At 41.9% G+C, this 13,474-nt stretch overlaps 1 protein-coding gene across 1 annotated transcript in view; it reads right to left on the bottom strand.

Annotated features, from left to right (window-relative positions):
* Positions 1-13,474, bottom strand: part of LOC124788811 (cholinesterase-like) — a 112,621-nt gene that overhangs the window by 8,399 nt on the left and 90,748 nt on the right. The window contains exon 8 of the mRNA XM_047256092.1: positions 193-322. Coding sequence (XP_047112048.1) covers positions 193-322 — 130 coding nt within the window. The remainder of the gene's footprint in view (positions 1-192; positions 323-13,474) is intronic.

The raw sequence follows: 13,474 nt of genomic DNA, 5'->3' as shown, positions 1-13,474 counted from the left end.
ACGTGCGGCTCCATTCTGAAGAAGATGTTTAATCTACATTCACAAACACTTTTATTGCTTCAACAACATGTTACTATGGATAAAATAAAAAGGCATATTTTATGAACAGAAAAATAATTTAAGTGTCAACATTAAGATATAATGCCATGCGTTAAATTATCGCTGAAAACATGTATGTAGTCAACCACTTACCCCATTCATTTGTAGGAACGTTAGGCCCATGATAGTCGAATTCGTAGTAATACACTGGTACGTCAGCTAACTGGGTCAGTTTTCTGACCAAGGAATCAGTCGGCTCGAAGAAGGTGATGTCTTCGTTCAGCTGATGCAATAAGGCAATCTTGTTACGAAATGGTACTCAAATATTTAAAAAATGCTGCTACGTTAACGAAATAGTTAGTAAGTAAAACGTGTAGAAGTGAAAAATCAGTTGCATGTAACGTCTCTTGGTTCTGCAATTTCAACCATCCTGAAACAATCTCGTGTTTAGACGAGTATTCGACAAAAAAGTGTAACATCTGCTTTATAGTTTTATAAATTTAACATATGTTCTCTAGGAACCAGGTAGACAGTAACTGGGCACTTTGGTATTGACAATAAGCGCCTTTTTTTTATTCCTGACTTCTAACTTGAGTGAGTTTTCATGTACTCATTATGTAATTTACTCGAGTGGAGGCAGAATTTTGAGTTGATCACGTGAAACAGTATTTGATTTGAAACAGAAGATTAATGGTAACCGGGAGAACAACATAGGAAACGTGAATAATTCAAGAGACTTCATTGGTGATTTGGGTAAGAGATTGTTTTACTGAGTACTTAGATGAGCATTATTCCGATCAAAAATAGCTAAAAGATTAATGTTGATAATTACACTTGAATTATTAGAATAGGTAATAGCCTTATACGTTTCAAATAAATTTCGTGATTTTGCGGGGAACTGTCCAGAACGATAATAATCACAGTGAAGTTAGTATTATTGTATCAACACCATAAATACGAGTGCGAAGTAGGGTTGTTAGGGTTGAAAGGCTCATCAAATGATAAGTGACTGTGTTTGTGAGCTCCTATTTAGCTCGTTCTGTTTTACTTAACATGGCTATTGTCATACTGTTGACTGTCATTGTCACAATGTTGTAATTAAAAGTGCGACCTATAGCACCAATAATTACAAGGTCGCTTAATGCAAAGAATTTACAATATCGTCTGTAAATTTAAAAGAAAGTTATTTAGACGAACATTCGTGAAACAAAAGATCGAAGATTATAATCTTGCAATTGACAGTTAATGGCAGATGTAAATGCGCATACAAAATTATTAAAAAAAAGTTAATTTTAAAAACTACAGGCTGCGGAATCGCAGACACCGGGTGATAATTAGATACATTTAAAGAACAGGTGTGCGAACAGTAAATATATGGGAAATTCTAGAAGTACACTGCCATATCACAAATTAGTTACATTTAAATAGAAAACGCAAGTATACAATAATGTCTACGTGGATACAGTGGTACTAAGACCAAAGCCACAAAACAGCCTTATTACAGCGAATAATTTAGCGCTATGTTGTAAACAGTATCGACGGGTTTGCCGCCGGATAACGTTGTACAAATTCCATAATATTCGTATTTTCTCGGAGTCGCTCTCCGACAGTTTCAGGTGGTCCAATCATGCTGTTGGCTAGGTACGACGGACGATATCGCCACATTGACGCCCCTGTATATAGAACACGCGCGCCAAGAAGTCCCAGAAAGATGACGCTGAGGATAAAACTTTCGTCTTTTCGTAAATCATGGCCTGTACCGTATTCAGATAGTGTTCTGCAATTGCCGACTTCTCCGGTTGGCGTAGGCGTGTGTGACGCTGATGTTCATAACTTCTTTTTCCATGACCAATATTCTGAACAAGTGGACGGTGTCGCCATGGGTAGCTCTCTGTCTCTTTGTGATGGGCAGTTATTTTATGGAGGACTGGAGAAAAATTATTACAGTCAGTCACTCTCAAACCCTCTTTTTTTTCGGCGGTGTGTCGGAGATATATTTTTGGTGTGGCCACATGGGCTTGATACTTTGCCTAGGTTTCTTCAACATTTAAATTCGCCCCATCCGCATATAAATTTCGCAACGGAAGTCACGAAAGATGGTACTTTTACTTTTCTTGATGTTTTGCTACGAAGGAAAGCAGATGGAACCTTGGGACACATGGTCTACCGCAAGCCAACGCATACAAATCAGTATTTGCAGGCCACAAGCTGCCATCACCCGGCTCAATGCGATGGTGGATCATGCGCATTCAGTTAATAGAGTGCATGTGGTATCGGATCTTGAAAGCCTGTCGACTGAGATACAACATTTGAAGACAGTGTTCCGACAAAACGGTTACTCTGATGATGATGGTTTGTTTGTGGGGCGTTTCAACTGCGTGGTTATCAGCGTCCGTACAAATTCCCAACCGTTGCTGAATCCAACCTCGCCACTTTCATAAATGATGATGAAATGATGAGGATAACACAAACTCTCAGTCATCTCAAGACAGGTGAAAACCCCAGACCCGACCGATAATCGAACCCGGGAACTCGTGATTAGGAAGCGAGACCGCGACCGCGAGACCACGAGCTGCGGACGGTTATTCTGAGTGACAGATACGTAAGGCATTCAGACTCAAGCGAGTTCACTCTATGGAGCAGAGTAAAGATAGGGAGACGCTCACCACTTTGGCCTTTCTGCCGTAATTTGGTGCCATGCGTCAAGAATCCGAAGAGTCCACGGAAGATGTGGCATATGGTGTGTCGCTCAGCCATCTGCGAAAAGCAGAAACCTGTTGGGTTTGGTTAAGGATGATCTTGGCGTGACTAAAAGTGGTTTGTATAGAATTCCCTACCTTTGTGGGGCGGCATATGTATCGCAGGTATGTCGCACAGTACAAGAACGCTGTGATGAACATCAGTATCGTACACTCCTACGCCAACCGGAGAAGTCGGCAATTGCAGAACACTGTCTGAATACAGGAGATAGCACGATTTACGAAAAGACTGAAGTTTTTTTCCCCGGCATCATCTTTCTGGGATTGCATCATTAAATAATCAATACATATTCGTTCAGCTGATAATCTCATCAATGGGGATGCAGGATTCAACTGAGCACAGTCTGGAAGCTTACATTGGCTACTATTAAATCACGACGAGAAAATCCAGTTTTTTCGATAACAGGTTCGTCGTAACGTTGGTCTTTTTCGGTTTTTTAGTGAGTAAGATCTGGCCGCACTCATAGTAAAAATAGTGTACAGCGCACGCGCAGGAGGGAGCCTCTGTAATTTGTGGCAGAGGGCGTTGGAGTGTGGCGCCATCCATTGGCAAATAACTGGGCATACGTCATCTCCACCCCTGCGCATTCCTCGCGCGCGTGTTCTACATACAGGGGAGTCGACGTGGCGATACCGTCCGTCGTACCTAGCCACCAGCGTGATTGGACCACCTGAAGCTGTCGGAGAGTTGCTCCGAGAAAATATCGTGGAATTCGTACGTCATCCAGCGGAAAACCCGTGAAAACTGTTGTATTTTATATTTTGATCTTCCTATTACTGAAAAGCCAATGTGCTTACTGCTCATTGCGAGTGTAATGTGTTATCGCTCTGTGATTCATATGTATGCACTTTAAATTTCCGAAGGTATGAAATTTATTTTATTATATACTACTGTTTCTGTAAAACTGTTCTTTTGGCATAAGTTAAAATTCGACTTGTACTATCACTTATCCTTTTTTATGTTTGTAGATCAGAAGATGACACCAAGTTGCTTACGAAACCGGTCGTTCTGGAGTAAATAATATTTAGCGATCTTGGTTTCAGAAGAAATTTCTGTCCGTTAAATTGACAGATCTCTCCCATCACACAAATGTGTGTAACCTATATTTTACTTTTTTGTTGCGCATTTACCTGTATTTTGTAAATGGATGGATTTCCACTTATGTCTTTCGTTTTTGTTTCACGCTTGACAGTAAGCTGTCTCTTTGGATCAATGTAGTCACTACGACTAATATCTCAGTTCATTAGATCGATGTTTAACTTTTTTTTATCTGGATTCTATCTACGGCGCGTATGACACGTAAAGTGTACTCTTTCAGTTGATCCATCTTCACACCAACTGCAAACTGACTGACAGCAGCAACCTACTAATACCACAAGTCTTCCTTCGTACTCATTTTCCTCTCTATCTTCTCTTGCAGGACAGCTTCTGGAGAGTTCATAGACGGAGTAAAGCTTGTCAGTACTATGAGTCATTTTCACAGCGGCGAATGGTTCAGTTGGAAGATTAATGCATACAATATACACTAAGGTGAACAAGAAATCCAGTGCAGCAAAGAGTATTAACTCGCTTCAGAAATAACTATCGCTGATGTGCGCGATTTGGATACCGTGGCTGTAACTAGGGGGACCAATTCCGAGATACCATTACAGTTAGTAATGAACTTGTCAGAGCTGGTGTAACGGTAGTGCGTTGTTAGCGCACTGTAGGCGGGATCACATATGAAACCTACTAGGTATCTTAATAGTCACATTGAACGCTAATATTCTGTGTCGTAGAACTTACAGTCGCACCACAGTGACATTCTGTCCCTTGTTGTCAATATGTAAAACTGTTTGCTAACTACTGCTCAAACGTCCAGGTGACCGTATTCGTTGTTCGTCTCTTTCTTTTGGTCAATATTGCACGGCAGCTCGTCACTGTCACTTTAGGACTTTCCGTTAATGAAACCATTGGCTTGGGTAGCTGCTGTCACTGAGGTAACGATTTGAATTTATGTAAATAAAGCTACTTCCTGACGTTTTTTCTATATATGACGGGGTTACCTTATTAGTATGTTCAGTCGCTTCGTAATTACACTATTGGCCATTAAAATTGCTACACCACGAAGATGACGTGCTACAGACGCGAAATTTAACCGACAGGAAGACGATTCTGTGATATGCAAATGATTAGCGTTTCAGAGGATTCACACAAGGTTGGCGCCGATGGCAACACGCATCTCGTGGTCGTGCGGTAGCGTTCTCGCTTCCCACGCCCGGGTTCGCGGGTTCGATTCCCGGCGGGGTCAGGGATTTTCTCTGCCTCGTGATGGCTGGGTGTTGTGTGCTGTCCTTAGGTTAGTTAGGTTTAAGTAGTTCTAAGTTCTAGGGGACTTATGACCACAGCAGTTGAGTCCCATAGTGCTCAGAGCCATTTGAACCATTTTTGATGGCAACACCTACAACGTGCTGACATGAGGAAAGTTGCCAACCGATTTCTCATACACAAACACCAGTTGACCGGCGTTGCCTGGTGAAACGTTGTTGTGATGCCTCGTGTAAGCACTAGAAATGCGTACCATCACGTTTCCGACTTTCATAAAGGTCGGATAGTAGCCTATCGCTATTGCGGTTTATCGTATCGCGACATTGCTGCTCGCGTTGGTCGAGATCCAATGACTGTTAGCAGAATATGGAATCGGTGGGTTCAGGTGAGTGATACGGAAAGCCGTGCTGGATCCCAACGGCCTCGTATCACTAGCAGTCGAGATGACAGGCATCTTATCCGCATGGCTGTAACGGATCGTGCAGCCACGTCTCGATCCCTGAGTCAACAGGTGGGGAAGTTTGCAAGACAACAACCATCTGCACCAACAGTTCGACGTCGTTTGCAGCAGCATGGACTATCAGCTCCGAGACCATGGCTGCGGTTACCCTTGACGCTGCATCACAGACAGGAGCGCCTGCGATGGTTTACTCAACGACGAACCTGGGTGCACGAACGGCAAAACGTCATTTTTTCGGATGAATCCAAGTTCTGTTTACAGCATCATGATGGTCGCATCCGCGTTTGGCTACATCGCGGTGAACGCACATTGGAAGCGTGTATTCGTCATCGCCATATTGGCGTATCACTCGGCGTGATGGTATGGGGTCCATTGGTTACACGTCTCGGTCACATCTTGTTCGCATTGACGGCACTTTGAACAGTGGACGTTACATTTCAGATTTGTTACGACCCGTGGCTTTACCCCTCATTCGATCCCTGCGAAACCCTACATTTCAGCAGGATAATGCACGACCGCATGTTGCAGGTCCTGTACGGGCCTTTCTGGATACAGAAAATGTTCGACTGCTGAACTGGCCAGCACATTCTCCAGATCTCCCACTAATTGAAAACGTCTGGTCAATGGTGGCTGAGCAAGTGGCTTGTCACAATACGCCAGTCACTACTCTTGATGAACTGTGGTATAGTGTTGAAGCTGCATGAGCAGCTGTACCTGTACACGCGATCCAAGCTGTGCTTGACTCAATGCCCAGGCGTATCAAGGCCGTTATTATGGCCAGAGGTGGTTGTTCTGGGTACTGATTTCTAAGGATCTATGCACCCAAATTGCGTGAAAATGTAATCACATGTCAGTGCTAGTATAATATATTTGTCCAATGAATACCCATTTATCATCTGCATTTCTTCTTGCTGTAGAAATTTTAATGGCCAGTAGTATACTTCACATAAGGGGTAATCGTAAAGTTACAATTACTATATCGTAGAAAAAAGGAAGTTACATAATTAATTTTCAGTTTGTTTCGAGGTACGAGTCTATAAACTTGGTACACTCTGAAATCTCCGTGTTACTGTGCCGTACCACAGCGTAGAGGACCCAATAAAAAGCGGTACAGTCCATGTACAAAGTAGAGTGCTGTACAGTAATTCGTTTTGTGAATTTGTAGGAGAACAAGGGTGAAAAAGTCGATGTTGGACTGTTGGAAGTGTACAGCAATAATGCAGTATTATAATACACCATTGGTAAGGTGACTTAGCTGCCTCCGATGAGACCAGTTGCCAAGAATACGTGTTGTTGTAACTACTGTTTGTAACACAGAAACTTCGATGATCCGAAATTTACTGCCGTTGATGACATTTATGATGCTTTAGCTTTTCTTCTAAGTATTGATCAATGGGATTCATCGTTTACTGGCTTAATTGTCATCCATGCAGCTGTAACAGTACCATCTTTGACTACGTGAAACCACAGCAACTGCCAAGCACTGCTGATTCTTTTTTATTTTCAGGCTAACATTATTTTGATATTTAGGGAATGTGCATCTCACTAGTATTTCCAGTATTAATTATTTTAAATCGCATGATAATAGTTGAACATTTTTGTGCCAGTCCAGGCAGTTGATGACAAAGTTACAAACTGTGCATTTGTAGTAGGAGATTGGAGCTCCCAGGGAACAAAAGGATGGGGCACATAAAGCTCCGAGGCAAGTCTGAATCCGTCTTAAGTACATTTTAAAGCATGGACTAGCCACAGGGTACTAAGTAAATGTTACATACAGAACAACTGGTTGTTGTATCTAAGGTGGCATACTTTGTGGTGAACTCTCTTTAGAGGTTGCAGTGTGAAGGTCAACATACGATTATAATTAATATCTAAAGTTCCTGACTTCTTATTAATGTACAGTGTAATAACACTGAAATGCTGAGAAATATGATAATCATCTTCTGTAGATATTAATTTAGCTTCAAACGTCAGGAGCAGTCAACAGTTACCTAGGTTACTCATCAAGCAAGCTGTAATATTATAATGGTGCGTGAAAAAATTGAGAGAGCTTGACCCGGTAAAAAGTCATTCACATTACATCACATTTTACATTATGCTTCTCAGCACTTCATGTGACAAAAAGCCAGTGTACGCAATCTGAGCTTCCATCAGAAATAGAAAATCTAATGTGGACTTCAAGTATGCAACAGCTGTGCAGATTGTTCTGATACTGTCTGAGCTTTACGTATGTTTTTAGATGAAAATTAGTCCTTGATGCTGCAATAACTGAACGTTGAATGGATGTTAGTTGTAACAGAGTTCTGTTTCAAAACTCACAGATGAATGAATGAATTAATGATGACTGCATTAAGGAAACGAAGTGTGACCAAACAAGACTGAATGACGAAGTGGTAATGCGTCCCTTTGAGAAGATCGCTAGAGAGGTGAGGGCTCTGGCGGTTGACGCCTGGGACATCACAATCAAGGCGATAGTGGAGAAAATTGCAATTTTCAGCATCTTCCGTGGCATTTTGCACGTGACACAGGTCGCCGTCTGATGGGTTCTGTAACCGCTGCACCGGTTCAAACAGACCAGGGAACCGAGGTGACAGAAGGACTGTCGCAGCTGTGGGAAAATGCGGGTTCAGCACCGCCGAGATAGCTGAAGACCTAACCGTCATCGAGCCAGACGATGCTGAAGTTTTTTTGTTGCCACAGTGTGCCGCTAACAGATTACGCTCGTAAGGGGCGTACCGTCACAGAAATTTAATACTGACTTCTCCCGATAGGTCCCAGGAGACTGACATGACGAAGCGTCGCATGACGTTGTTATAGATTTGCTTCCGTTCCACAATAACGCTTCACCTCTTTCTGCACAGACCACGATCACACACACAGCAGCTTTGGGCTATCAAATTTTGCGTTAAACCCCATATTCAACTAGTACCGCACCATGTAACGTCTTCCTCTTTCTCCGGATCAAGGAGCCACTGCGAGCCACGTATTTCGAGAAGAACAACGAGATGATTTTCGAGGTGGAACGTTTTCTAGACAGCCAAGACGTAAACTGCTGCAGATAAGGTCTCCGCCGAGGTAACCATCGCTGGAAAGTATCTTAATGTGTTTATTGATCATTTTGCCAACAGTTACAGTATTTACATTAGGCGACTAGTTTCAAACCTTACAGGTTCATTTTCAGGCGTTACCCAGCGAAGCTGCACTGGCAGTGCCTGATTTTTATAATAAACATCAAAGTGGCAACACATGCTTTATAAATGTCTGAAGAATGAATTCCACAATCCACATGTGCCTCTTACCAGCTCAAAATCGAACTCAGTGTACCAGGTTTGAAAACGAATTTGCTGGTTCCCTGTCAACGAAGTGCTGAAACTGAAAAAAGCTGGGGAATATGTCATACTGAAGAGTGCGAATGTGGAGGAGAACAAACAACATCGACATGTTTCATGATCCTTTCGTGCTGAAACAGCGTAAATGAAAATTAAAACCACGTGACTACCATTCCCTACTGCTACTACTACCACTTAGTACTACTAGGATTTACAGCCCTCGGAAGGCCTTGGCCTGCATCGCAATATCCTGCTATTCTATCCTGTCCAGGACTTTCCATTCTCTGGCACCCAACCTTTTTCATGCCTTCTTCAATTCCGTCCACCCATTTTTTTCTGGGACGTCCCTTCCGCCGTTTGCCTCGAGCCTTGTCATCAAAAATCTTCTTACATCTTCTATCTTCCTCCATGCTGACCACGTGTCCTGCCCATCGCAGTCTTCTTATTTTAATGATACTGACAATGTCAGGTTTATCAAAAAGTTGTTCTAATTCTGCATTCGTACGGATGCGTGAACCTTCTTGATCGTATATTGGGCCGCATATTTTACGCAGAAACCTTCTCTCCAAAATGCTAAGGATCCATTCCTCATTTGTAGTCATGGTCCATGTCTCGGCACCACACATAACAACTGGCCCTACAATTGTTTTGTAAATGAGGATTTTATGTTTTCGTGATTGAAGTGAGCTCCTAAGCATGGGTAGTGTGGCAAAGTAGCATCTGTTGCCTGCTGCTATTCTACCTTTCACCTCGCTGCTGACGTAATTTGTTTCTGTGATAGTCGATCCGAGGTACTTGAAGTCTCTCACCCTTTCAAACTTCTTGTAGGCTATCCTGAGATTTGGTAGGTTTCGCTGGTTGGTCTTTGCCATATATTTGGTCTTTTCGACATTGACTAACAGGCCAAGTTCCCTTGCACCTCTCTCCAGTTGTTGATAGGCATCAGCCAGCATAACGGTGTTTCGCCCGAGTAATGCGAGATCATCTGCGTATTTTAGGTGCAGCTGTGAACGATTACAAATGGTTCCCCCTCTATTTATCTCTATCTGACTTATGACTTTTTCCAGGCAGAGGTTGAATAGCAGTGAGGAGATATTGTCACATTGTCTCAGTCCCTTCTTCTCTGGGGAATTCGCCCTGTATTTTTACTTTAAAGTTGGTTTTACTGAGGGTCATCATAGAAAGTTTAACGAGCTTTGCCTCTTCCATCACATTCCGCAATGTCACTCTTGAGATGCTACCATAGGCTTGTTTAAAATCGTTATAAAGCTGATGTATGTTTATTTTTTAAGTAGTATGAGTAATGTGAATATTTGATCAGTTGTCGCTCTATTTCTTCTAAAGCCACTCTGATAGTCTCCAATTCTCTCTTCCACATAGGGAGTAAGCCTCCTAGTTAGCATATGTAGTACTTAGCAGGGATATTCCTCGGTGATTCTGGCGGTTTAACTTATCTCCTTTTTTATATATAAGTCACATAATAGTCGTTTTTCACTCCATTGGCATGCTCTCCTCCTGCCATATGTTCAGTATTACTTTATGTATTGCTTTCCACCATATTTGAGAAGTTCAGCCTGGATCTGATCTTCTCCAGGTGTCCTATTATTTTCTAAAGCCTTAATGGCTTATATCACTTCCTCCAGTGTGGGTTCTGGTGTTAAGACCTCTGGTCCATAATAAGTTATTTCCAACAGTTCTCCTTGTTCTAATCTTTCTACTTCTGGGTTCAGTAACTCTTCGAAGTATTTTACCCATCCGTCGAGTATTTTATTACTTCCCCTATCAAATCCCCTTCTTTATTTCTACGTATATTTGTTCTGGCCTGAAACCCAGCCTTTCCTTCTTTAATCTTTTGGTACATTTCTCTTCTACTACCTATTCAATTTCTTCCATTTTTTTCTTTTCTAGTGCTCTTTTCTTCTTTCTGCAAACCCTCTTAGCTACACGGCACTTCTTATTCTAGTCATCCAGATTTTCTGTAGTTCTTCTTTGAAATAATTTCATTCGTGTTATGTTACGCTCCTCAATTCTTCTCATACGTTCTTCATCAAACCAACCTGCCTTCGTTAGAGTCCGTATAAGTCCTAAAACCTCCCCAGCTGCCTCGAGGATTGCAGTCTTACATTTTTTTCCTCATTATTTCTATATGTTCATTTGATGTGTTGGTATCGTTCTTAATCTCCTCTTCTATTTTCGTCTGATATGCTCTCCGTATTTCTTCTGACTTTAATTTCTTAATGTGAAGACTCTTCTATTTGTGACCTTAATGTTTACCAATAGTTAGATCCTTTGCCTGCACTTAATTCTCACTCTGTGATGGTCTTAACCCTCAGTCCACGTTGGCTCCTAACATCCATTACGTCTGATCCGTGCCTCCGGTCAATCAATATAGTTTGTCCATCTGGTGACATTCGTGTTTCTTTGTGTATCTTTTTGCGTGGAAAACATGTAATTCTGACAGTCATGTCTTACTTACAGCAAAATCTACAACCCTAACTCCATTGTCATTTAAATATCAATATTTCATGGAGGTTATGTCTTCCTATAGTTATTTGAAATGCCTCTTCTTTTCCTATTTTTGCATTCAAGTCTCCTATTAAGATCTTAACACCATGTTTGGGAGCCTGATCATACAACTGCTCTACCTTGCTGTAAAGCTCATCCCTCTGTCGTTCATTTGCCTCCTCTGTGGGTGCAGGTACGTCTATAATTGTTATACTGAAAAATTTTCCCCTTGATCTTAATATGGACATCCATCCGTTGATTGGTTCGAAGCGCATTGTAGCGTGTTTCAGTCCTTTGGCGACCACAAAACCTACATCAAAGGTATTCGTCCGCATGCCCTTGTATATCTCAATTATCATTTTAGTAGTACAGGATGATTATAAATGGGTGATCGTAGGACAATGAAACTTTGTGGAAACATTTATAAGAACAAGCGGAAGAGAAATAACGAATAAATCGTTGAACGGAAACATTTCTGTTTCCACAGTAGAGGGTAACACTTGTTAACTGCGTACCATGTGGTGAGTGCCCATCGATTCTGCCCGGTGTTGATTGAGACAAGCAAATATATTGATACGTGGCTCCAGGCAAAAGGGTACGACTCGCAAACAGTAAGTATAAAGTCTGAAGTCAGACGTGATGGACAGAGGTAGGCGGCTGTAGTGAACCTCGGGCACGCTGCGGGTGGCTAGCTTCGGAAATTGGTGTTGTGTACATGGTCGTAGGAGGACAGCGCGAGGAGAGATGGGTGGCCGCTGTCAGCGGAAGACCTATGCTGCAGACGAGGAAGTCTGTCGGCGTGGGGCTTTTGGTTGTCGCACCGCGTTGTGATAAGGTCTGATCTCTGGTTTGGAATACTCCTTGCCTGTGGAACTAGAGTGAGCATTCCCGAACTTTACAAAGAAGTTCTTTGACTGTCTCCAAGATCGTCGTAACCTTGCTCCGTGTTTAAGACTTACATCTGCTTTGGGTTGTGAAGGGGAGTTCCCTCGAAGACGAGCGTGTGCTCTGTTTTCCCACGTGTGAGTTAGTATCGAAATTTTGGAAGATACTGATGTGACTCGGAGTGTCTATGTTACACGCAGTTGTGTACACAGTGGCGTTCGTTAAGGTTGGCTTGTGGCAGATGAGCAATGTAAATTACGCAGAATCTTTTTTTCTATGCTCTCTGTGAATTACCTACAGGATGGGGAGCCATCTGCAACTGGAAAATGGGGCCTAAAACATCGGCTTTCACTGTTTGTAAGCTTACTGAAAGTTTGGCGTGCCACGTACGTATACCGCTTGGCTCATACTCGGTTACATTTCTTGTAAGATTGGATTTAATTGTTCTTGTACTGGTCAGTTAGGCCCGCTGGTGTTTGAACAGTATTTGATTATTCATAACTCATATTATCAGTTGTTCTTGGGCGTTCTCTCCGTATAACACCTGTCATTGCGTCAGTAAGTTAGCTGCTGGGCAATAATCGGTTCTTCTTTGATGCAGTGCTATTTGTTTTAAATAGTTAATGGAATTGTTTCTTTTACTCGTCAGTTACGGCCGTCTGTGCTTATGAAATATGTGCTTCTTCATATACTCATATCGCCAGTTGTTCTTTGGGGTTCTTTTAGTAAATCATGTCTCGTATAGTAAGTAAATTTGCTGCTGGGCAGTAATGGTCACTTTGTTAATGATGTGTTATTTTGCTTTTAAGTTTTTAAACTAATTGTTCTTCGCATGGTAAGTTACGACTACCGTCGGTCAAAGTATATTTGCGTATTAGCTGGTAGTTAATGATGGAAGCTTGCTTGAGGCTGTGTTACTTGCTTTAAGTATTTAACCTAACTGTTTTATTGAGAGTCACAGTTGCGTACTCAAGGCTATGAGGTTTTCTATCAATTAATTAACTGTATCACTGGTCAGTCATGAACTTTGTGATCCCGAATTGTAACAAAATAATTAACAAGGGTACATGCAGTTAACACTGACACGACTCTTTGGAATTAGACGCCTTCAATTTTTCGAAAAGAAAAATTGTCTAGAACTTATTGCAGTGAAAGATACTCGTGAAACCCATTTAATTGAAACTGTTCT

This window comes from Schistocerca piceifrons, chromosome 3 (assembly GCF_021461385.2).
Source record: "Schistocerca piceifrons isolate TAMUIC-IGC-003096 chromosome 3, iqSchPice1.1, whole genome shotgun sequence".
NCBI classification, from domain to species: domain Eukaryota; kingdom Metazoa; phylum Arthropoda; class Insecta; order Orthoptera; family Acrididae; genus Schistocerca; species Schistocerca piceifrons.
This window is presented reverse-complemented; position numbering and strand designations above follow the sequence as displayed.